The 22620-nt window shown below is 41.3% G+C and overlaps 1 protein-coding gene across 8 annotated transcripts in view; it reads right to left on the reverse strand.

Annotated features, from left to right (window-relative positions):
- The window catches only part of LOC122945322 (microtubule-associated protein 2-like), a 222426-nt gene that overhangs the window by 15330 nt on the left and 184476 nt on the right, over positions 1-22620 (reverse strand). For all 8 annotated transcript variants that reach the window (XR_006391113.1, XR_006391112.1, XM_044304378.1 and 5 more), the window contains one exon: positions 19524-19801. Coding sequence is in view for 6 of the 8 variants with exons in the window: in XM_044304378.1 (XP_044160313.1) it covers positions 19524-19782 (259 nt within the window). In the remaining 2 variants the exon portion in view is untranslated. The remainder of the gene's footprint in view (positions 1-19523; positions 19802-22620) is intronic.

Consider the following 22620-nt stretch of genomic DNA (forward strand, 5'->3'; position numbering starts at 1 on the left):
GCTTGACCTTTTTCAACTCACTATTTTGAATTACTTTACATCCAGCTGATGATCAGTGTTATTAGCAATATTTAAAGTTTAAATGATGAGATGAGACGAAACACAATTTATGATGTGCTTGTAAAATACACATTAGTTTTTTATGCAATATTTGAAGCCAAAGACAAAAATGGTTCATTAATGGCTTTAGCTTCAAAAACTGCATTCAAAAACCTGAATGTGGAAGCCCAGTCTTATTCTCCAATGAACATTAGTTATTTATTAGGGATTGTTTAGAAAGGTGCATGATGTAAATTGTAGTGCAGGTAATCTTACTGGTGACTGTGTTTCTGAGTTATAACCTCCATTCCGATCCTTAGCTGTGTCATGTGACCAACACTTTGACTCTCTACCTGATATAGGACAGAAAGCCAGTTTCTCTATCTATTCCTATTGGAGCCTCAATGTCAGTCTCATAGGAATGAATAAAGAGGTAACTAACTTTTTGTCCTGTGCCAGTTGGAGAATAAAGTGCTGGTCACATTACACAGCTAAGGATCAGAATGGAGGTTATAACTCCCAAATACAGTCACAGGTAAGAATATTACCTTCACTACACTTTATATCAGGTACCTTTCTAAGAGCGGGTTCGCATCCGAGTTATAGAATTCTGTTATAGGGTTCCGTTATGAATGGAAGCCTTTAAGAGGCATTCCGTTTTGTTCCATCCTAATACATGTTTATGGGAACAAATAACGGTTCCGTTTGGTTTCATTATACATGGAAAAAATAGCCCTCTGGACTAATGTGCCTGAGAAAAAAAGATTTTTGTGTGAGTGTTTCTTTAAGCTACTAAAAAGATCTACCATGATAACAGTGTCTTCACACAGAGGAGAAGTGTCCATGTTTAGGTCACAGACCATCGTTATACAACAGTCTCACCATTAAACTCAAGGTTTCCGCATCAACAATGCTTCCACCGAATGTACTAGCGTTTGCTCATTCATCGGGTGATTGGTGGTACTTTTACACATGCCAGTTAATAGGAACAAGCATTTGTATGACCTTTTATTACCAAAAATCAGCCCAATAATAGGCCCATGTAAAGTGGCCCTTCCAAAATCAGTTTCAATGTAAGCATACTGCCTTATAGGGTAGGTGGCCTGAAATATAACCATAATGTACTTGTGAAAATCCTGTCCTCTAATCCTGGGAAATGTTTCTTTTTATGCAAAAAAATAGTTTTCAGTGCACAGGCGGTGCACCCTCACTCTGCCATAATGATGCCCAGCATATCTTTTCTAGTTTGACTGGCTCCATTAGGTCATACATTTTTTTTAGCTGATTTCTTCTGCTACAGGGGAAAATCAGCCTCGTGGCAAGCAGTGCAGAGCAATTGCTCTCTTTGCTTTGTTTTTTTTCTTCCCCAAATATTTGTGAATATTTTCAACATGTTGATGCTCTCCTCTAAGGATACTTTGCTATCACTTTTATTTATACCCTGGTACCAGACCTTGAAGTGGGATACTGGGTTCTCTTCTTAGAGTGGGCATGAGTGGAAGATTATGTACTGTCAATATCATGGCGTTGACCTTTGTGCACCCCACTTTAAACCACTTTAAAGTTTTCATCCAAAATGTTTGAAGAATTTTCATTTTCTTATAACTGGATGAAAATGACATTATATTCCATAACCTAAAGCCTTCTGTGCTGTATTATACCCAAATGAGGCTACATTTACAAGTCCAACAAGCCTGATCTGTGAAAAATACAGACTGTTGGACTGACAAAAACAGTCTCATGAAAAATTTTTGGGTCCAGTCAAAAAAACAACATTTATGTCGGAAAGCGGCCAGATCACCACCACCCCTTATTATAGTCAATGGGCATTCGGCAGTGAACTATAGAATCCAGTGAAATCCAGCAGGCCTATGTAAATGTGCCCTAAAATGCTTTTATGCACAAAATATTGTCTGCCCTTTTTAAGACATTTCATGCTTATGTGAGAATTTGGCAATTATCCTAAAGATTTGTTTTTGTACTGACAAGTACCTTATGGTGATAGACTATTCATGGAGCAGGTTCACATTCAACCACTGTCTCTGCAGAAAACTGTAGCAATACGCAATTTGTCCTTCCTGTAATGCATCGTCAGATTTACTACATGAACAGAATGAAAATAAATGAAATTCAATGTAAGAACATGAGCATGGCTAAAGCTTTACAAGAACGTGCGAGGAATAGGTAATGGTCCTGCTGTTAAAGGAGAAGTTCATCCGTAAAACAACTGTACAATAGACCAATATGACCGTCCACCTCAGTCAACAAGCTTTATTACGAGCACAGCATAATAATACACATCTATAATGCCTTCAGAGATACTCTGGTTATTTTAAAAAAATTACCTTTACAGTCCTGGAGGCCTTTGTGGGACCCCAGGTTATCCATATAAAACCATCAGATTCCGTAACCTCAATGCTGACAAAAAAAGCACCTTCCATTTGTCAACACTGTGAAGGGTTAATTATGGTAATAACAGGCCATTAACCAAATCTGTTGAGTCAGTCATTGCTCAAAATGCTAAGGCTGATGCTGACTGCAAAAATACAGGGTGAGGGGGGTGCACTGGAATACTATATGAGAAGGAAAAGGAGGATGGGCATTCAAGCACTTGTGGAAGGTGACGCAAATAATCAGTGCTATGACTGGAAGCAGTTCAATGTCTTAGCGGGAAGAACAAGTTTTTTTCTGTACATTGTCACTGACACTTAAAGGGGTTGTCCCACGAAAAATATTATACAGAGATTAAACCAGCACCTGGATTTGAATACTTTTGTAATTTCATGTAATTAAAAATTTAGCATAGCCACTGAGTTATTTGATAACATTTATCTGTATAGTGCCACCTGCAGTTTGTCTTTTTCATATTTCTTTGTCCTGCTCACTGAGAAGGCCGCACATGCTCAGTTTCATCCTACAACTGCCTCCTGAGCTGTGATAGGGAGAGCTGAGACACGCCCCCTTAGCTACATCAGAAAAGACACTCCCCTTAAACTTTTAGCTTGATATAATCTAAAAGAGCAAAGAATGACGATATCTCTGGATCCATGTGAGGTACAGGGCTGGATCTAGCTTTGTTAGAGAGAGATTGTCATGTGTTATGCCAACACCGGGGACCCCACCGATCAGGTGTTTGAGAAGGCACTGGCGCTCACAGTAGCGGCCTTCTTGTAGCTTTGCCTTGGCCATGTGACGTCATGGTCATCGGTCACATGGACTAGATGCAGTTCAGCCCTATTGAGGTGGATGCAGCTGAGCTGCCATACCAAGCACAGCCACTGTACAATGTATGGCGCTGTGCTTGGTGAGCTGAAAGAAGGCCACGGCGCTTCTGCGAGAACCAGTGCCTTCTCAAACATCCTTTATGTTTTAAAGTGTATATAGACAATGTACAAAGTTATATTAGGATTGTTCCACATGACATCGCTGCCCGTTAGATGGAATGCCAGGTAAAGATTTTAAATTCTGCCCAAAAAGTTCAAGCTTACAGCGGCCATCACTAAAAGTGCTCCAAAGTGAATGTGACACTAAAGCACAAGCCAATTTGGATTCCTCTAAGTGATTCCTCTAACTAATACTAGAAGATGCAATTAGAAGATTAAGGTGGGCAGGCAAGCTGCCATGACAAAGTCACCCTTATCTCTATGAACCTCTGAACTTGGAGAGACTGAATCATTGGATTTCCAAGAAAGGAAAGAAAAGAACCACACCATGTAAAAGACAGCAAAAACTAGTAAAACAAAATAAGGGCAGAAAAATAGCCGTGATCGGTGGTCTAGATCAAACATTCAGAGTACGTATGCTAGAAAAAGGTAATATAAACACCACATTATAATTTCTGATATGGATTCTGTTACAGTAACTTACATAGTGGGTATGACATCTCACGTGCTGGTTTGACACGTATTAACCGTTATATAACTTATCCAGTGCAATGAATTGTAGCTACTAGTGTCTGAGACCATTACATGGAATATTTCCTGGTTTGTATTGTCTTAACTCAAGTTACCATTAGTCCAACCAAGGACAACATCTGCATGGGGTTTGTACGTTCTTCCCATGTTTGCGTGGGTTTCCTCCTACACTCCAAAAAACATACTGAGGCTACTTTCACACTCACATTTGGTGCGGATCAGTCATGGATCTGCACAGACTGATCCGTTCAGGTAATTTAACCGTATTATTGTAAAATGGGGGAAAGCTATCAAGATAGGTGCTTTCTGCACTGGTCTTGATATCTCCTGCATTGCCCCACATCATAAATGAGGCACATCCTCCAGAGGTCTGTGCGCCTAAACAGAAATCTGGCGTATATCAAGTGAATTTGTCACATCTGGGCATGCCCTATTCCCACCCTTGCCACATCCTCTTTCTGAAAAGTGGCATAAAACTGCCCTTTGCGCTTTTTAAAAAAAAACATTGCATTTAAAAAGTCGCAAACATATGTATTTGCGACCTTTTAAAGCCACTTTTCTGGTGCAGGGAGATGATAAATCTCCCCCAATGTGTTTTATTTTACTGCCTCAGTCTTTAGGTTTTGTCTTTTTATTTGGTATACATAATGCATAATTGTACCCACCATTTATATTCTGTAAATGAAAAGAATATGGGGGTCATTTATGAAGCTGAAATACGCCTACTTTAGTCGTGTTTCAGGCGCAGGTTGCGGTGCAAAGGCATCTAGAATGCTGCTCTTAAAGGGACCTGCACCTACAGTACAGACCAAAAGTTTGGAAACACCTTCTCATTCAAAGAGTTTTCTTTATTTTCATGACTATGAAAATTGTAGATTCACACTGAAGGCATCAAAACTATGAATTAACACATGTGGAATTAGATACATAACAAACAAGTGTGAAACAACTGAAAATATGTCATATTCTAGGTTCTTCAAAGTAGCCACCTTTTGCTTTGATTACTGCTTTGCACACTCTTGGCATTCTCTTGATAAGCTTCAAGAGGTAGTCACCTGAAATGGTTTTCACTTCACGAGTGTGTCCTATCAGGTTTAATAATTTGGGATTTCTTGCCTTATAAATGGGGTTGGGACCATCAGTTGCGTTGAGGAGAAGTCAGGTGGATACACAGCTGATAGTCCTACTGAATAGACTGTTAGAATTTGTATTATGGCAAGAAAAAAGCAGCTAAGTAAAGAAAAACGAGTGGCCGTCATTACTTTAAGAAATGAAGGTCAGTCAGTCAGCCGAAAAATTGGGAAAACTTTGAAAGTAAGGGCTATTTGACCATGAAGGAGAGTGATGGGGTGCTGTGCCAGATGACCTGGCCTCCACAGTCACCGGACCTGAACCCAATCGAGATGGTTTGGGGTGAGCTGGACCGCAGAGTGAAGGCAAAAGGGCCAACAAGTGCTAAGCATCTCTGGGAACTCCTTCAAGACTGTTGGAAGACCATTTCAGGTGACTACCTCTTGAAGCTCATCAAGAGAATGCCAAGAGTGTGCAAAGCAGTAATCAAAGCAAAAGGTGGCTACTTTGAAGAACCTAGAATATGACATGTTTTCAGTTGTTTCACACTTGTTTGTTATGTATATAATTCCACATGTGTTAATTCATAGTTTTGATGCCTTCATAGTCATGAAAACAAAGAAAACTCTTTGAATGAGAACGTGTGTCCAAACTTTTGGTCTGTACTGTATATCGAGAATGGAGCAGGCCAAAGTGGTGGCTGTAGGACTCCGGTCCAGCCACCACCAAGCTCTCTCCCCATAGAAGTGAATGGAAGCGCAACGTGCATGATCGGCCACCGCTCCCTTTCACTTATATGGGCCCGACGGAAATAGCCAAGCCAGCGCTCAGCTATTTTTGGTGGCCCACTAAAAAATTAATGGAGGATGGCAGCGCATGCGCAGTGTGCCCTCCACCACTTTTGGGTCTCCGTTCTCGATATAGGTGGGACCCACACCTATCAGACCAATGGGGGCATATCCTAGAGATATGCCACCATTGTCTGAGATGAGAATAACCCTTTAATAAATGTTCCCCTATGTTCTGGTAAGATATTTCCTACATTTTGAACCGACAGTAGCCAGAAGCCAATAATAGTCAAGTAACATTTTTGTAATACAGCTTATAGCTTTGAGTATTATTCTTTATTTTTTTATTTTTTATTATTTTTTTTGCTTCCACATGCCCTAATATAATCTCTTTTATGTAGACATTTTTGGGCTGAAATTCACTTCTATAAAAGGTGCACAACAAATACAGTTTTTTTTTTAAGCATTTTCTTTGTGCAATAATCATGGAGCACAACGACCCCCCACCCACTGGTGCAGTCTCTGACTTGCTTCACCAGCACAGATACAGTTAATTAGCTGTCTGTCTCTAAGGAGACTGAAACGCTGAGTCTTTGTGGACATTACTGGGCTGACTAAACGGTTGCCATGACAACACTGGTAGGAAGCAGCTGGTTTCGGGCCTGTAACCAGGAACGGAGGCAACTGTTTCATCATAAGTAATTATCATCCTGACACCAGCTATTTTATGCTAAACTATAAGCGGCTTTATAATAAACATTTTGCTACAGAACAGGCCAATATTTCCCTTTCACTGCACTGCACTACATGAGTCTTCGGATTGTCGTGAACCCTCACCCTCTCCAACACTAACATTTGTGGCCACCTGAGACCCATACCCGAAATTCCAGCCTTCATAGTCCAAACAATGATAGCAGTCAGGAAAAACAACACTCCCCAGGGGGTTAGTGTTAGTTATACAATCAGCCAGCAGGGGGAGCACTTCTCCCTGATACTTGTAATCTATGACTTTTGATGTATGTGTAAAATAAATTAAAAACACCACATACTATACAATAGGGCGAAAAAAAGATGATTAGTATGTGTGCAATGTACACACACAACACTGATGTGAACATGTCATGTAGAAGTCACTTATAGCTACTGCTTTGAAGTGAGAAAATAAGGAATATATCTAGCACTACTAACTACAAAGACTGGGAAGTAATAACTTAAGACTTTCATTATAAAGTCCAACATGTGTTAATATCGTAAATGACATTTTCATCAAGCCAGTATAACAAAAAGTACATACAAAGAAAATTTAACTAAAAAGGCCAGAAAAAAAAAAACTTCACATTTGTCACATCAAAAAGGGAGGCAACTACTGGACGGACCATGGAGCAGATTTTTGAGCTTCACTCTCACTCTCTTTTGGCAATAGCCAAGTTTCCCACCCCCTAAAACTGGGCTTGGGTTGGAATCATTCTTTGAGGTGCCACAGAGAAGAGTTTCTAGTGTGTCATGAGTTGTTGAAGTAATGATGGGCCGGTCAGTCGTCCATGGGATCCAGGGGTGAACCTAGCCTTTCTGCTGCCTGAGGCGAAAACGAAAACGGTGTCCCAACCACCCAATGCCAATTTCTTAATCTAACCCCTTCCCTCCACCCCTACTGTTGAAGACATACTTGGAAACCATTACATACAGCGCTATAAAACTTACAGGGTAATACTATACTGCAGAAACAGATAATCCCCCTTCCGCTGCCCCCCTCTTGCCCCTACCTGGTGCTGCCTGAGGCATTTGCCTCACCTCGCCTCATTAGTGGTGCACTCCTGATGGGATCGTTCATATGAATGATCCCACCAGCTAAACTGGCTGACCAGGGATTTTATTTTATTTTTTAAACGGACTCATTGGTACTTTAGCATAATGGCAAGTGAGTGGCTGTATTCAGCCAATTGTGCCATCAACATGCAGTTTTGGACGATGAACAATCTTTCCTACTAGTTTTTCAAAGAACAGTCAGACAAACTTTAGGCCTCATGCATTTTCCTTAAAATAATAAAAAATAACTCTAAAAACCTCTAATAAAATATGCTATGTGCAAACCTGGCTGCGCCACCCTGAGCAGTGCCTCTCATTACTGACCGGACTGGGGAGCAGGTGTAATGAATCAGCAGTACACAACTGAATTACTATCATTTCTTCCTTCTCCTTTGCTTCATAAGCTTTCCCTTGTTTGCCTGGAGGCACACATAAATTAAGGAGCCCATGCTGTTGGTGGCTACTAATCCACTCGGATCTGAATAAGTGCCTGCCGCAAAACTAGGCTTAGTTGGGGGTATAGCTGTAAGGCACTGGATGATGGGCATTTAGGTTATCTAATGCTGGATTTACAGCAGCCAATTATTGGGAGGGAACCGTTCCTTCTCCACAATTGTTCACCTCCACTGTATGGAAACGAGCGCTGGCCACTGCAATCACTGGTCCTCATACAGCTGCCTTGTCTCTGGCCAGCAGAGCGCTGGTGATTTACTTGTCTGAATTAACGATTGTTTCACTCGATGAACAAGTGAAAAGCTGATCTGTGGCGCCTTTAGATGGACAGATTATCAGGACCGAGCATTCATACGAATGTTAGTCTCCAATGATCTGCTCGACAATCTGGCAGTGTAAACCCGCCTTTATACTGTAGGAAAAGTATTGTGTTCTGTTCATTTCTGAAAGTTTTTTACATAGGCATCAAGCCGATTATAATAAGATGTTAGGGTGATATAACCTTGCTGATTTTATTTCTTATCCTTCCGGTAGAGGTCTCAGCACTGATGGTCACACTTGGCTCAACTATAATATTTGTCCATATAATCATGGTTAATGCATACAAGTAGTTCAATGCGCAATATTACTTTTGAGGATGTGTCAATGATGGAATGGCTTCACCATAAAGCATGTCACATCATCTAATTTACATCATATATTGCATTTTTGAAATCCATAAAGTAATGCCTCAATCACATGGCAGTGATTCGTGGACATGTGCTGCACATGTTCTCCACAGACAGCTCCCATTTCTCCTTGAATATTTTTTTTTAAATTTACCTTGTTTGCATTTTTTTCTTTTCTCCCATGTTTGAACCCTACATCCTTGTTTGTTATGTGATTGCTGTCCCATCATGCCTTAGGGCAGTGAGATGTGCCTTGACATCAGCAGATCGTGTGACTCTAACCACTCACCTTGTTGTTACCAATGAGGGTTCCTATGTCCTACTTTATAAGGTTACAAAGCAGGACGTAACCAACAGCAACCGAAAACTGATTTGCCCCAGGGTACTAAGGTAGGCTAATAACTTTTGAAAAAGGCAGTTTTGATAAATAGTGGTATTTGGGGAATTTGATATAACAGTAATATCTGTTGGGCGGGATACATTTATATAAGTGGCACAGCTCCATGGCTCAGTTAGAATGTGGTTCCTGGGTGTGGGCTGGTCCCACCCTCTAGCTAAGAGATTTCTGCTGTAGTTCAGTAAGGGTGCATTTAGACAACCATATTTCTGGGTCCGCATCCATTCCGCAATTTTGAAGAATAGGTGCCGACCCGTTCATTTCAATGGGGCCGCAAAAAGATGCACACTGCGGCCTCGCAGAAAATATAGAGCATGTCCTATTCTTGTCTTTGCAGACAGCAAAGCACTTACGGTCATATAAATGTAGCCTTAAAGCAACAGTTTGGTGTGGAGACAGAAGCACACAGAGAGAGTTCACCACAGAAAAAACAGAAATTGTGAGCAGACAGTAACAAGCAACAGAACAGAACAAAATGGGTCTGGAGAGACAGGAACCAAGCAACAGCCTCTGAGAGAGAGAGGAAGGTAGAGAAGCCATTAAAAAGGAAGAGTGCTGGAAAATAAAAGCCAGTGAAAGGTAATGCTTATACCTTGGCTATAGACTTCACTGCATTGTGGTTGGGTAGAGAAGTTTCAGACACCCTACCAGGGTCAGATTGGCCATAGACCCTACAGGGAAATATCCTGGTGGGCCAATGCTTAGGGGGACGCCCAAGCCCCCCTCTCTGTGGTACGCTGTGAGAATCAGGTACTCATGTACCTGGCAAGCGACCACACATGTGGTCTGCCTGAATTCAACTACTGTGGCCTGCATCTCACCTCCTAAGCCCTCTGCTCCATATCTTAATCTGAGACAACTGGATGAGGAGGAAGAGAACAGAAAATAGCAGCTATTGATGCCCAACACAGAGGGAAAGCTTTTGGGGCAATATATTGTGCTGCACTGTGGTATATGGTATTTTGCACTATGGTACTGCTGACCCCTCTTACTTATGTTGCCCCGCGTCCTGTCAATTTAGACAATCCTACAACATGAGCTTTTTTTTTCCAGGGCCATTTTAAATTCCCAATCCGCCCCTGCACCCTACCACATTGAAAGTACAGACTGGCCATCTGTTTAAAGAAAAACTGCACCCCAAAGTTGTGTATTTGCAATGCTACATTTTGAAGATTTAGATAAGACAAAGAAATAAAGAGTAGGGAAGAGGGAGAATGTAGCCCTTGGCCAAAATGGGGAAAATTGTGCAGAACATCTAGAGAGAGACTCAAAGGGGGACTTCATACCACTTACACCTCTATAAACAGCCTTAGGAAAGCTGCTTATGCAACACATGTGTTAAGAACTGTGCCTATCTCTGTCAACGCATGTATTGGGAACTGCTGAAGTTGCCCTCAAAATGGTTCTTTTATTACCTGTTACCCCAGCCTCATTATTTTGTGCACCAACATCTGCATTGTTACAGCATTGAATTGTCTGCCTCTCTATCAGGCAACCCTGCCTTGTACCATGAAAAGATATCTACACCAAGGGCACCCAACCTAAAATCAGGCAGAAGCCACAAAGCCAGGGAGCGCCCCAAAGGGAAGAAAAAGTGCACCCTTCCCATGACTGCACAGCCGCCAGGGAATGCTGGTGCGAGGTCCGCCACTGTGAGTACAACTACCTCCATCATTGCTACCACCACTCCCATCCTCTACGCTACCTCCTGTATTACTAGTCACAATTACTAGTCAAAATGTACCCAAAAAACGAGTGTACATGCTATGCATCAGATTTATTGTTTTAGAAACTTTTTCCAGCTTGCACAAGAAGGGAATGTGGCATTGAGAAAGACATGTGGCCTATAGAAAAGGGACAAAAAATGTACCCAAATTTTGTCATGTAATTCTGGCATAAAGTAAGCCAGCTAATAGGTGCTGTACATTTAAACTAGATAATCTGGCATTAGCTACTTTGAGAAATCAGGTGCAGGTTTAGGCCTAGTTCACACGAACGTTTTTTTTGCGGGTGTACGGGCCGTTTTTTTGTGTTCCGTATACGGTCCGTATACGGAACCATTCATTTCAATGGTTCCGCAAAAAAAACTGAATGTGTTCCGTATGCCTTCCGTTTCCGTTTTTCCGTTTTTCCGTTCCGTTGAAAGATAGAGCTTGTCCTATATTTGGCCGTAAATCACGGGTCGTGGCTCCATTCAAGTCAATGGATCCGCAAAAAAAACGGAACACATACCGGAAATGCATCCGTATGTCTTCCGTTTCCGTTCCGTTTTTTCTGAACCATCTATTGAAAATGTTATGGCCAGCCCAATTTTTCCTATGTAATTACTGTAAACTGTACATGGCATACGGAAAAACGGAACGGAACAACGGAACGGAAACGGAAACACAACGGAACTCAAAAACTGAACAACGGATCCGTGAAAAACGGACCGCAAAAAACAATAAAAGCCATACGGTCGTGTGAACTAGGCCTTAGACTGTCATCTAGTATAAATTTTCACTGTCTTAGGCTCCATTCACATGTCCGCAATGTGTTTTGCGGATCCGCAAAACACGGACAGCGGCAATGTGCGTTCCGCTAATAGAATATGCCTGTTCTTGTCAGCAATTGCAGACAAGAATAGGACATGTTCTATGTTTTTTGCAGAACGGAAGTGCGGACCCGGAAGTGCGGATCATAGAAATGAATGGGTCCGCAATTCTGTTCCGCAAAGTTCGGAACGAAATTGCGGACGTGTGAATGGAGCCTAACTCTAAATACTAGACACCATTAGAGTGCCCCAAAGTCTTCTTTTAGCTTGCTTTTTCACTTTTTTTTTCATGCTTTTACAGTAGATATAAAAAGTCAACCCCTTTTAATCACTTTTAATGTGACCTATAAACTGTACCACTCAATTGAAAAACAAACTGAAATCTTTTAGGTGGAGGGAAGAAAACAAAAAAATGTGGTTGCATAAGTGTGCACGCCCTCTTATAACTGGGGATGTAGCTGTGTTCAGAATTAAGCAATCACATTCAAAATCATATTAAATAGGGGTCAGCATACACCTGCCATCATGTAAAGTGCCTCTGATTAACCCCAAATAAAGTTCAGCTGCTCTAATTCCTGAAATTTTCTTTGTCGCATCCCACAGCAAAAGCCATGGTCCACAGAGAGCTTCCAAAGCATCAGAGGGATCTCATTAAAAGGTATCAGTCAGGAGAAGGGTACAAAAGAACTTCCAAGGCATTAGATATACCATGGAACACAGTGAAGAGAGAAAATATGGCACAACAGTGACATTACCAAGAACTGGACGTCCATCCAAAGTTGATGAAAAGACGAGAAGAAAACTGGTCTGGGAGGCTACCAAGAGGCCTACAGCATTATTAAAGGAGCTGCAGGAATATCTGGCAAGTACTGGATGTGTGGTACATGTGACAACAATCTCCCATATTCTTCATATGTCTGGGCTATGGGGTAGAGTGTCAAGACGAAAGCCTTTTCTTATTAAGAAAAACATCCAAGCCAGACTACATTTTGCAAAAACACATCTGAAGTCTCCCAAAAGCATGTGGGAGAAGGTGTTATGGTCTGTTTAAACCAAGGTTGAACTTTTTGTCCATAATGCCAAAAGATATGTTTGGCGCAGAAAGAACACTGCACATCACCAAAAGAACACCATACCCACAGTGAAGCATGGTGGTGGCAGCATCATGCCAAGGGGCTGTTTTTCTTCAGCTGGAACTGGCGCCTTAGTTAAGCTAGAGGGAATTATGAACAGTTCCAAATACCAGTCAATATTGGCACAAAACCTTCAGGTTTCTGCTAGAAAGCTGAACATGAAGAGGAACTTCATCTTTCAGCATGACAACGACCCAAAGCATACATCCAAATCAACAAAGGAATGGCTTCACCAGAAGAAGATTAAAGTTTTGGAATGGCCCAGTCAGAGCCCAGACCTGAATCTGATTGAAAATCTGTGGGGTGATCTGAAGAGGGCTGTGCACAGGAGATGCCCTCGCAATCTGACAGATTTGGAGTGTTTTTGCAAAGAAGAGTGGGCAAATCTTGCCAAGTCAAAATGTGCCATGCTGATAGACTCATACCCAGAAAGTCTGAGTGCTGTAATAAAATCAAAAGGTGCTTCAACAAAGTATTAGTTTAAGGGTGTGCACACTTATGCAACCATATTTTATTTTTATATTTTTTCTTCCCTTTACCTAAAAGATTTCAGTTTGTTTTTCAATTGAGTTGTACAGTTTATAGATCACATTAAAGGTAGAAAAAGTTCTGAAATGATTTATCTTTGTCTCTTTTTTTTTTTTACAGCACAGAAATTTGAACAGGGATGTGTAGACTTTTTATATCCACTGTATATTTAAGTATTCAGTGCAAATAATTTTTTCCAGCTTTAAAAAAAAAAAAAAGCTATAAATCACTAAAAACCTTGAAAAAATGGTAAACATTGCAAGCCATTTTAACCACAAAAAATAAAAAATAAAGACTATGTTGATGAAAGGGGCTGTTTAGATCTGAGATTGTCTGCCTGATGACTTCCTGAGCAGTCATTTCCTGCATCCGATGAGTGACCTGGAAGTGTCAGAACGGCAGACGCAGGAGATTGGTCCAGTGCGTATTAGTTATTTTATTATTTTACAGCATTCTGAGTCTGTTTTTTCATTTTTTTAATTGCCGCCTGAAAAATGGGTAGTGCTCTTTTTGCTCTTTTATTTTTTATAGATCTGCTTTATTTTGGTCATGTTGTAATTTTGGTCATTTTTTGTTATTCTCAAAATATTTTTTTGCAGTGTAAAAATATTTGGGAAAGACTATGACTAGACTATATATTAAAGCAGTGTCGGACTTGTGTTTTTTGGGCCGAACAGATGATAATATTCTTGGGTTTCAACCCAGATATCATTAATAAAGTCGAATAGTTTTTTAAGGAAAGAAATAGACCCTAGTGGCAAGTGATTATAGACCCTAGTGGCAAGTGATTATCTCAAAAGACAGCTCTAAAAAGGGATTTTTTTTCCTGGACCTTTGGGCCCATCGGAGGATCTTCTGGTACTTTGGTGGGCCAATCCAACTCTGGATTAAAGAACAAGTTATATCATGTTCTCATATTTCATTAATTTCCACCACAGTGTCGCAACGTCTTAAAATAAATGAACAAACCCATAAAGCGAAAATGTCTCATTGAGTTATTGTGCAGGCATCCATGTCGAGCGCCACCAACTCATTTATGATAACCAAATGGCAGAAACAGCAAATTTGCACCTAGAATAGCACATTCCCTCCAGCCAAACATCATAACAAAATCTAAATGGCACCAGGGCTGACCTTTTCAGACTTCAAAGAATTTCAACAATGTAATTTCAAGCCTCCAGCACAGGATTTGTTTTAATGATTTGTCCATTGGCAAACTGTATGTTGAGCTTCAGAAAAAGCTCCGCTTCAGAAGACTAACTGCAATCTAAAAAGCCAGATCCGCCAGGAAAAAATTAGGAAACACTTTAAGGGATCACGCATTTTTTGTCCTTGTCCGTTCCAATTTTTTTTGCAGCCCGTATGCGGAACCATTCATTTCAATGGGGCCACAAAAAAAAAATCTGTGTGCATTTTGTATCCGTATGCCCACAAGTCTATTCTGCCCAAAAAATAGAACATGTCCTATTCTTGTCCGTTTTGCGAACAAGGACAGACCTTGTTACAATGGGTCTACAAAAAAAGGATGTAACACAGATGTCAGACAGATGTCATCCATTTTTTTTTGCGTATTCATGTTTTGCAGACCGCAAAATACAGTTGTGTTCAAAATAATAGCAGTGTGTTTATAAAAGTGAATAAAGCTTAAAATCCTTCTAATAGCTTTTATTTCCATACACACAAATGCATTGGGAACACTATACATTCTATTCCAAATCAAAATTAAGAAAAATAAATCAAATTTGTGAATATTAGACTGTTCAAAAAATAGCAGTGTTTGTATTCTTCTTTACAAACTCAAACATTCACTATAAAAACTGAAAAATGTTTTAAGATTTTGCTTTCCTTTAAATCACTGTTTCTGAGAACTGCTGTACATCTGTGCTGCATGGAGTCAACCAACTTCTGGCCCCTGTGACCAGGTATTCCAGCCCAGGATGATTGGACTACAGTCCACAGTTCTTCTCTATTTCTTGGTTTTGCCTCAAACTGCATTTTTGATGTCACCCCACAAGTTTTCTGTAGGATTAAGATCCGGGATTGGGCTGACCACTCCATAACGTCAATCTTGTTGGTCTGGAACCAAGATGTTGCAGGTTTACTGGTGTGTTTGGGGTCGTTGTCTTGTTGGAACAGGCATTTCAAGGGCATTTCCTCTTCAGCATAAGGCAGCATGACCTATTCAAGTATTCTGATGTATTCAAACTGATCCATGATCCCTGGTATGCGATAAATAGGCCCAACACCGTAGTATGAGAAACATCCCCATATCATGATGCTTGCACCACCATGCTTCCCTGCCTTCACAGTGTACTGTGGCCTGAATTCAGTGTTTGGAGGTCATCTGACAAACTGTCTCCGGCCACTAGACCCAAAAAGAACAATCTTACTTTCATCAGTCCACAAAATGTCTCTTTAGGCCGGTCAATGAGCTCTTTGGCAAATTGTAACCTCTTCAGCACATGTCTTTTTTTCCACAGTGGGACTTTGCGGGGGCTTCTTGCAGATAGCTTGGCTTCACATAGGTGTCTTCTAATTGTAACAGTACTCACAGGGAACTTTAGACCTTCTTTGATCTTCCTGGAGCTGATTGTTGGCTGAGTCCTTGCCATTTTGGCTATTTTTCTATCCATTCGAATGGTAGTTTTTTTTGCTTTCTTTCACGTCTTTCAGGTTTTGGTGGCCATTTTTAAGCATTTGCAATAATTTTAGCTGAGCAGCCTATCAATTTCTGCACTTCTTTATATGTTTTACCCTCTCCAATCTGTTCTTCTGAACAATGTCTGGAACAACCAGTATTCCTCAGAATTTCAGAGAGAAATGCACTGTAACCTGCATGTACAACATTTGCTGCCTTCCTTCCTTAAATTAGGGCAATAACTGACACCTGTTTTTCAAAGAATGAATGACATCACTCATTGAACTCCACGCTGCTATTATTTTGAACATGCCCCTTTCAATAAGTGATTGAATTACAGAGAATCAGCATGGCATCACTGTTCGGTCTGTTGGATTTCGATTACTCTACTACACCTGCTAGTAAATATAATTTCTACCAAAAACAGTGATTGATCAGGTTAGTGATGTCTGACTGCTATTATTTTGAACACAGCTGTAAATAAGGCTGTGTGCATGAGCCCTAAGGCTGGGTTCACAAGTGACTGAAAACTAAGCAAAAAAAAAATCTGATGCGGTTTTTACTGGGGTAAAGCCATCAGATTTCACCCTCTCCGTTGCAAAGGGTAATATCTGCAGGAGAAATCCGTGGTATAGAATGACATGCTGCTGATTTAAAATATACAATGCCAAGCCTTTTCTGCAGTTTTTTTCTCTGAAATTCTCATTCAGTTTGCTGGTACTGTACAACACTGCGGATTTGCAGCACGAAAATCCATGACGGCAAATCAGCAGCTAATCAGTCACTTGTGACCGTGGTCTAAATGTTCCAAGAAAGACAACAAGTTTGCAGTAATTGATAATTGCTATTTATTGCAAGCAATTCAATAGATAAGATGGATGGTCGATGCTTGATATTGGCGTTCTTGTCATTGGTGATGCTCAGTCAGAGCCGTCTATTATGGAGGCTCCTGCATGGACCCCTGTTGGTTTGTAGGGATTCTTTGTGCTGCCATTTGGTGTCTTCACATTGAGGTTCCATTCAAAAGAGCACTGGATAGATTTTTCTTACAATAAACCTTAGACTTCTTTTACATCTGTGATTTCCTTTCCGGATTTGAGTTCAGTCAAGTTGAGTTGAGTTCAAAACCGGAGGAAAACGCTTCAGTTTTATCCCCCATTTATTGTCAATGGGGACAAAACTGGACAAACCAGAACAGAGTCACCAGAATGCATTCCGTTTTGCAAGCATTGTGTGCGTCATGGGAAAGTGGACATGCCGGATCAGCATAAAAAAACATGCAAGTCAATGGTGCCGGATCTGGCGCCTACTGCCTTACAATGGTATTTGATGCCGGATTTGGCATGTTCATTTTCGATATAATACAACCAGATCCGTGATATAGTATTATACATATAGTGCAATGCATTTTCCTTTTCAGTTTTAAAAACCTAGTTTAGGCCTCATACACACGACTGTTTTTCAGGTCCGCGTCCGAGCCGCAGTTTTTACGGCTCGGGTGTGGACGCATTCAGTTCAATGGGGCCGCAAAAGATGCGGACAGCACTCCATGTGCTGTCTGCAACCGTTGCACCGTTCTGTGGCCCCGCCCAAAAAATATAGCATGTCCTATTCTTGTCCGTTTTGCAGACAAGAATAGGCATGTCTACAATGGGCTTCTGTTTTTTGCGGATCCGCGGTTTGCGGACCGCAAATAACGGTTCGGTCGTGTGCATGAGGCCTTAGGGAGATTACTTAAATCTAACAGACTAGAATTGTTCTATAATCACATTGGGGGAGAAATAACAAAACCAGTGCAAGGTAAAAGTGGAAGTTTTACCCATAGCAGCCAATATTTTCCAAAGGGCCAGGGAAATGACAGCTAAATGCATCTGGTTGCTTTTTGCACCTTACCCATGTTTTCCTTAGGGCAGATTTAATATATACTGTATTCCCCAAATTCTCACAAATACATGTTTAGGGCTATGTTCACATAGTGTTCTAATTTTACATTTAGGGTATGCAGAGTAGTCTGTGATTTTGGCGCTACTCCCATTATTTGCACAAAAAAAATCAAAATGTGGGTAAAACGTGGTTGGGATCTACATGGCACAACAAATTTAACACACTGGTGTAGATTATATCTCCTGGTACACAGATCTCCAAAATAATAGGCACGTGTCTCTTAATAAATTTGGTGCATCTAATGCCATCTTATATTTTAATAGGATTGGAGTAAGAAACTTATGCAACATGATTTTTCCTATGCAGCAGATATCACTGAATAATGCACTATATACGGAGACAGCAACCGCCCTATCAAACCATTTGCATAGACCATGCAAAGTCCATTTCCTCTTTTATGAAATTTTATTTATTTTATACTTTTTCTTGACATGTAAATTAGGCCTTTTTGTGCAATGGGGGAGTCACCATTGCTCTTGTTGCACCCAAGCTTCACTACTTCTCTGGCCAGACACTTCCTCTATGATTTGCCACTGCCTGTCCCTGTCAATCAAAACGAGGGGCTGGACACAAAAAGGAGTGGAGTTTGGGTGCACCAAGAGCAACAGTGACTCCCTCATTTCACCAATGGCCTAATTTGCATATTAAGAAAAAGTATCATAACTTGGGAACGGATCCTCAGATCAACAAAAGAAAACCTGCGTTTTAATCAGGTGAATCACAACTATATCAGGTGTGTTGCTTTAAATTGACGAAAGTTTCCAACACAGTACTTTTGTGGACTAACAAACAGAAGGCCGGCAAGCATTGGCCTAGGTGTCGACGAAAAGTCCATCAGCGTGGTCTTCACCAGCAAGAATCTCCCGATAATACAGTGCTACAAACAACGGAGGCACGATTGGGGAGTGAGAACATCTCGAGGTCTGGCAAAAAGTCAAGTCGACTTAAAGGTAAAAATTACTTGCAAGTTGTTAAGTAGCGGGACGCCGCTACCTACCCTGTTTTAGAGGGACGCCGCTACCCTACCCCTGTTTTAGAGGGACGCCGCTGTTTCCAGGTGTGGGTAAAATCGCCATATGAACATTGTTCTTGGTCTCGAAAATCTATTGGAGCCAATTGAATGTTTGTCTGCAGGACTTTCGATAGGATCGATTTTTAGTACCATCGATTTTTTTAGGGGGATCCATACCCCTTCTATGGACATTGGGTCGAATATTTTATCGAATATTGTATCTGGCATTTTATGATCATTTGCGCTGTCTCCAGTTATCAACACTCAATTCTGTTGTTTGGCTGCTACATTATGTATTGTTTATATTCGTATGGTGCTGCTATCTATTATCTATAGAGCCAAGTATTTTATCTACACCTTAGGCTGTTATTCATTTATTGATTTTATTGTGTGCTGACCCAATAGCACAATTAAATAAAATTCTATTTCCTGTGTAATCACATGGTCCCGGATTTCTTTGAGTGCTCTGCCCACATTTATCCATTGAATCACAACTATGTGTCTATACAAACAGATGGATAGGGAGGTCGCTGCTGATGTATGTTTAAAGGGAATCTAACATTAAAAGAGAATTGTGCCGTCTGAATACACAGCCTTACCTGCCGTCTCCGAGTCTCTAGATGGCATCTCTCCATTGATGCCATTCTCTTTGCTTGTAGCATGTGATTCTTGAAGATCCCTCTCCCCATACGCTCTGCCCGTCTCTCTGAAGGGAATGCCATTGGAGCTGTGGACCATTCCATCTCCTGCCCCCCCTTGTTCTTTCATATCTGTTGTGTGAGGGAGAGGAGCGGCCTCACTGAGCTGTCCCGGTGCCCAGTGGGATGATTTGGGCTCATCCTGCCTGTTATCCGTCATACTTCCTCCAGCCAGAAACCTGCAACCAAAATGAAATGATTTATCTTAAAAAAGATATATTTACATTTGAATACCCTTTGCATAAATCTAATGATATAAGTATTTATATGATCATATAATATTCCTTAGAACATGATACGGCCAGGCAAGCTGTGCGAATGGCTACAATATTTCATTAAAGAGCGTTTTCCTCAAGTTGTTTTCTTCATTATATATGTTTCCTGGAAAACTGGGCACCAAGCAGGGAGGGACTGGGAACGTAAAATGGCTCTCGAAAAAATCTAAAAGTGGCCCCATGTTGTAGATGGGTCCAAATTGAGTGGGGCAGCACAAGTAGATAGGGACAACATAAGTGGGCAGGGACAACAGAAGTAGGCAGGGGCAGCAATACCGTAGTGCAGAACAAAATACCGCCCCTGCAGAACCAAATACCACAGTGCAGCAAAAAATACTGTCACCCTTGCCATAGTATTCAACTGTATCACCATCCTGAGGTTAGAGATTTCTCGTTTGCTCACTGTTGGCACTCTTTTCTTGTAGAACTGGGGTCCTGAGATCAAATCTGACAAGACACAACATCTCCATGGAGTTTTTATGCGCTCCAATGTATGTGTGTGCTTCCTCTCACATCCCACACACATACTGAGAGGCTGATTACCTTAATGTAAAACTGGCCACTAACATCTACAGTATATGTACGTCCATCTGAGAAAGGTATATACCATACAGCGGTGAGCCTATATGGTGTGCACAGAGGCCATATTACGTCATGATACATAATAGGGCTTTGTGCATGAACCCAGACTGTAAGTAAAGGTACGTATAGCACAGAATATGGTAGACTAATTATCAAATGGTTCCATAAAATATATTATTCTCACTTGGGTTGAGAAACTACAGGTGGAGAGGTGGAAATAAAAAGTTAGCAAAATGGGTGATTTAATCATGAAAATGTGCAGTACTCCAGAAGGACAACTGCAAAGGGTTAATTACTGCTATAAGATTTAATACAATGTTATTGAGTTAAATGTTGTGATTCATTATGTGTATGCACTGCATAGGCAGACTGTTTAGGTTGCCAGGAGATGGACCTGGTCTGCTTCCTGGTTAGTGAATCTAGTCTGAGAAGAGCAAGATTGAAGGTATGTCTATGCTAGCTCCTGCCATCCTGCCATATGTACCTACCTCTAACAATTAGATTTTAGAATGCTTTTAAAAATATCCCATTTTGTGGCTGTATTTTTACTTTTGAGGACTTTGTCCCAGTTAGTTAGGCCTATGGCCTCTCTTAGTTGGCTAAATTTAGCTTTTTTGAAGTTTGGTATTTTTGTTCCTCCCTGAAAAAACACTTTTTTGAATGATAATTGGAAGGTTATTACTTTCATGGTCACTATTTCCCAGGTGTCGCCCAACCTGCACATCTGTTGTTCTGTCAGGCCTATTGGTTAATACTAAGTCCAGTATGGCCGTCCCTCTAGTCGGGTCCTGAACCAGTTGGGAAAAATAATTGTCTTTGGTTATTGCCAAGAACCTTTTTCCTTTATGAGATGTACAAGTTTCCGTTTCCTAGTCTATATCTGGGTAGTTAAATTCCCCCATAATACTACCTCATTAGGATCTGCCGCCTCGTCTATCTCGTTTAGTAGTAGATATTCTGTGGACTCTGGTATATTAGGTGGTTTATAATAAACTCCTATTAGTAATTTATTATTGTTATTGTCTCCATGTATTTCTACCCACAGTGACTCCACATGTTCATGTCCCTCACTTATATCTTCTCGGACTGTTTGCTTTAGACCGGACTTTACATAAAGGCAGACCCCTCCCCCTCTCCGGTTTTGACGATCCTTTCTAAACAGACTGTAACCCTGTACATTAACTGCCCAGTCATAGCTATCATCCAGCCATGTCTCAGTTATTCCCACTATGTCATAGTCCTCCTCACACATCACTAATTCCAGTTCACCAGTTTTATTAGTCAGGCTTCTGGCATTAGTATACATACAATTAAGAGGTTTATGTATATTTTTTACCCTATACCTTTCCTTCTGAACTGTTCTAGTCCCTCCTTCCATTCCTCCCCCAGTCCCACTACCTTGCCCCCAGTCTCTATCTGCACTATCTTCCCATCCTATAACGTAATTACCCTCCCCCCCAGTCACTAGTTTAAACACTCCTCTAACCTTCTATCCATCTTCTCCCCCAACACAGCTGCCCCTTTCCCATTGAGGTGCAGCCCATCTCTACGATAGAGCCTGTAGCCGACAGAGAAGTCGGCCCAGTTCTCCAGGAATCCAAGTCCCCCTTCGTACACCAGTTCTTGAGCCACTTGTTAACCTCCCTAATCTCCCGCTGCCTTTCTTGTGTGGCTTTCTTTCTTTGAGGTCCTTGCCTTAAGCTTTGACCTAAATCCCTAAAATCATTTTGTCATTGGTTCCATATGGACCATGACTGCTGGATCTCCCCCCCCCCCCCCCCCCCAGTAATCTGTCAACCCGATCCGCGATGTGTCGAACTCGAGCGCCAGGAGGACAACACACCGTTCGACGATCCCGGTGTCTGTGACAGATCGCCCTATATGTACACCTAATAATTGAGTGTCCCACTACCAGCACATGTCTGGCCTGCTCTGCTCTCCTGGTCCCCTGCCTACTGGAGCTGACATTCCCCTGACTGGCAGAGGAAGTGGCAGTGCTGTCCCTGAACTGACATCCCCCTCATCTGCCAACTTTGCAAACTTGTTGGGGTGTGTCAGATCAGGGCTAGCCTCCCTGGCACTCTTCCCTCCACCCGCTTTCTAACTGTTATCCAGCTAGCTGCCTCACTTTCCTGAGCCTC

This window comes from Bufo gargarizans, chromosome 8 (assembly GCF_014858855.1).
Source record: "Bufo gargarizans isolate SCDJY-AF-19 chromosome 8, ASM1485885v1, whole genome shotgun sequence".
Classification (NCBI taxonomy): Eukaryota; Metazoa; Chordata; class Amphibia; order Anura; family Bufonidae; genus Bufo; species Bufo gargarizans.